This window comes from Saprolegnia parasitica (assembly GCF_000151545.1).
Source record: "Saprolegnia parasitica CBS 223.65 unplaced genomic scaffold supercont2.83, whole genome shotgun sequence".
Lineage (NCBI taxonomy): Eukaryota > Oomycota > Saprolegniomycetes > Saprolegniales > Saprolegniaceae > Saprolegnia > Saprolegnia parasitica.
The window spans coordinates 73,459-76,782 of NW_012156477.1; the positions used below are offsets into that span (position 1 = coordinate 73,459).

Here is a 3,324-nt window from a genome sequence, read left to right on the forward strand (position 1 = left end):
CTCGACGCAGCAAAGGGCCGCAGTCCCAGATGCGTCTTTTGGTGCTCGTGCAAGGTGAACTTGCGCTTGAAGCGCTTGTTGCAGCCGTCAACGGGGCAGGCAAAGCGTCGGTCGGGCTCCATGGCGTAGCAAAAGTGAAAGTGAAAATGAAAGTTGTGGCCTCGAATCCACGCGTGCCTTGTTGACGGGCACCGAACAGGATGTGCGGTTGCTGCCCTTGGTTGACGTGGTACTTGTTGGCCTTGGAGCCAGCATCAGGAAGGCCAATGTACGATGAATTTGGGGTGCCGAGGGCGACTGGTTATGGTGAAAGATTCCTCAATGTTACGAGTCCCACTGTCTACTCCCGAAACTGGAATCTTGTGAATCTAATTTTTTGAGTTGCAATGGCAATCACTGGACGGTGGTGCGAAATGCTGTCGGAATGACATTCTCGTCGCTCAACCAAGTCGACATGCATCTCCCGCCACATTTGATCAAGGCGATGTCAACTGCAGCGGCCTTGTAGGGTGCTCCTACGAGAGCCCTCTTCGACGGTGCTGTCACATGGATCCGTGAAGAGATATATAAATCGGCTACTTATGCCAAGTTTGTGTTACTTTCGAAAGTAGCTACTGCGTGGCACCGCGGTTGCCGATCGCACCTTGCGTCCAGCAGTGGTGGTCGCGCCTCTGCGGAAGGGGACGCGCATGGTGTAGCGCTTGGACGCTCGCGAGCCAGTACCTCCAAGCCCTCTAGAGTTTGGTCGTGGCGCACTCTTTGGCAACCGCGATCGTATAGGGTTAGGGCCCGATGCCACGAGCATTTAGAGAGCCGTTGACATTGCCCATTGCTCCTGATCCACAGCTACGCAATGGGTGCAGCTTAGCACAACAACTCGCTTTTCCGGTGATCTCCTTGCTTGCCTCTGTGAGCGCTGCCCCAGAACTCGTTGGTTCGAACATCGGATCCAGGAGAAATCCAATAGCCTATCCGACGGCGAATACACCCATGCCTTCACAACGCGTTGGATACTCAAAAACATAGCACTGGACACACCATGTATTCCGTTGCGGTGACGTCACTGGTAGCTTCTGGATGTCGAGTACAGCAACGACCAAGCACCACGAGATTTAAACCCGTGGCGTCGTGACGTGTTCGACGAGGGTCTTCGGAGCGATGTGCTATGGAGGACGGGATGCCAGCGGACAAGCGTGTAGCAACCTTTTCTGCAACAAATGACATAGAAGAAGTATGCTCATGTCCTCGACGTACATTGAATCTGGAGTAGATTCGATACAAAGTCATCTGCATAAAGAGGGTACTAATACGGCCTACCATGACGCATACGTTGGCGAGTCTTCTGTGTACAGCACCAACTGCACATGCTCGCTGGTCCATTCAATGACGCCACACACCATTCCAAGAGGGGATACTATTAACGATAACTATGCATCTCCTGCAGTCATTGCACAAGAGAGTCCGTCGCGGCTCCACGGCTCGACGGAGCGATACTGCAGCACTGGAATCGGCTCGAGATCCAACGGCACGCGCGGCATTGCGATCTCGTCGGCCACGCGACTGCGCTTCTTGGTCTTTGCCATCTGAGGCTCGTCCCGAAGAAGGAGCTGGCTCAGATCCATCCACGTAGAACTCGTGATCGCATCGACTTGCGAGCTCGCATGGGCTTGTGTCTTGGTATGTCGCGCCAGGTTGCCCGACGTCGAGAAAGAGTGACCGCAGACATGGCAGGCATATGGCCGCAAGCCGACGTGCGTCGAGAGGTGCCGCACGAGCTTCTCGCGCGAGCAAAACCGCTTGGCACACGTGCTCCAAGCGCAGGCAAACGGCTTGTCGAGGCGGTGCGTGTGCGCATGCCGGACGAGGTTACCCGATGTGGTAAAGCTTTTCCCACAGTTGGCCTCGACGCAGACAAACGGCCGCAGTCCCGTGTGGGTCTTTTGGTGCTCACACAGTGTAAACTTGCGCTTGAAGCGCTTGTTGCAGCCATCAACGGGGCACTGGAAGGGTCGGTCGGGCTCCATCGTGCAGCAATAACGAAAATGAAGAGAAGGAAAAGACAGGCCGCGTAGGGACGTGGCCTCCGACGGCTCCCCATCGGAGCACATCCTTTGCGGCCAAAAGGATGTGCGGTGCCACGACAGCGTGGAGACGGCAGTTGCCTTTCGAGCCAGCGTCAGCATACAAACATCAAGAGGTTTCCATAGGTTGAAGGCAACGGCCAGACGTCTGCGACAAGGCAGCTACTCGGTCTGTAAGATCGTCCACGGCGCGTCAAGGCTGTCACCTCTACGCGGAGGCGCCATTGCACTGCATACAAACACCGAGAGTTTTGCAGGGTTGAAGTCAACGGCGGATGTTTGCGACATGGTTACTCGCGCCTTCTGCGCTTGTAGGCAGTTGCCATTGCGTTGCGAGCCTTGGACAACGTGGGTACCCAGTAGTACGACACAAGGTCGCTGGACACGTTGGAGACAACGCACCTGCGTCTATGATGGGCTCGCTTGGGACGATTTCAAGAAGTGGACGATGAGTTCGTATTGAGAACGACGAGCCAGCGAAAGGCCGTCCAAGGAATTGATGATTAGAAGACAAGAGATCGTGGCTCGGACGAGCATCAAATATTTTATGCTCGTAGCCTCTCGATAAAAAGCGATCCAGGACGCCCGAGGCCAAGATCCTACTTTTGTTTGCTCGTCGAGCATGCTCGGAGGTCGAGAACGAAACAAGTTGGACTCGGCAAGAGGCACCCATTGCTGTTTTATGTTTTTGACTACATGCCCGACTATATTGCTACATGTTAATAATTAATCGCATCGAAAAATGCTGCTAACTCTATCTCGAAACTGAGGTCCATCATGCTAAATACCATAGAGATAATCTTGCGCACAGTAGACTGTGGTCGGGAGCGGCTCGGTATAAAAGCTCAGTGCGTGGGCGGCGTATTGCGGCCACACCATTGCGGGTGCCGGCACCGCATCATAGGGCTGGAAGAACGTTGGCCACTCGAAGAGCTCGGGCTCGTCGGAGAGGGCCATGGCGATCTCGGCCGTCGAGTGCGGCAGCGGAGGCTTTGCCGCGAGGGGCAACGCCAGTTCCTCGGCGACGCGGCGCTTCTTGGTCGGCACGAGGAGCGCGGGGAGCTCCCACAAGAGCGCCTCGTGCTGGCTGTCGCCATAGCCCAATTCCGGGTGCGACTTTGCATGGCGGGCGAGGTTGCCCGACGTCGTAAACGCCTTGTTGCAGACGCTGCACTCGAACGGCCGCAAGCCGACGTGCGTCTTGAGGTGGCGCACGAGCTTCTCGCGCGTGCAGAAGCGCTTG

The 3,324-nt window shown here is 55.8% G+C and overlaps 2 protein-coding genes across 2 annotated transcripts in view; both read right to left on the minus strand.

Moving 5' to 3' along the window:
* Positions 1–1,427: 1,427 nt before the first annotated feature.
* On the minus strand, positions 1,428–2,024 carry SPRG_12111 (hypothetical protein; the record flags this gene model as incomplete). The annotated part of the gene is made up of 1 exon (XM_012351618.1): positions 1,428–2,024. The coding sequence occupies one exon, from the start codon at positions 2,022–2,024 to the stop codon at positions 1,428–1,430; it is 597 nt and encodes a 198-aa protein (XP_012207008.1).
* An 837-nt stretch (positions 2,025–2,861) lies between these two features.
* SPRG_21087 (hypothetical protein) overlaps positions 2,862–3,324 on the minus strand; it is a gene marked incomplete at both ends in the record, with an annotated part of 708 nt that continues 245 nt past the window's right edge. The window contains one exon of the mRNA XM_012351650.1: positions 2,862–3,320. Coding sequence (XP_012207040.1) covers positions 2,862–3,320 — 459 coding nt within the window. The remainder of the gene's footprint in view (positions 3,321–3,324) is intronic.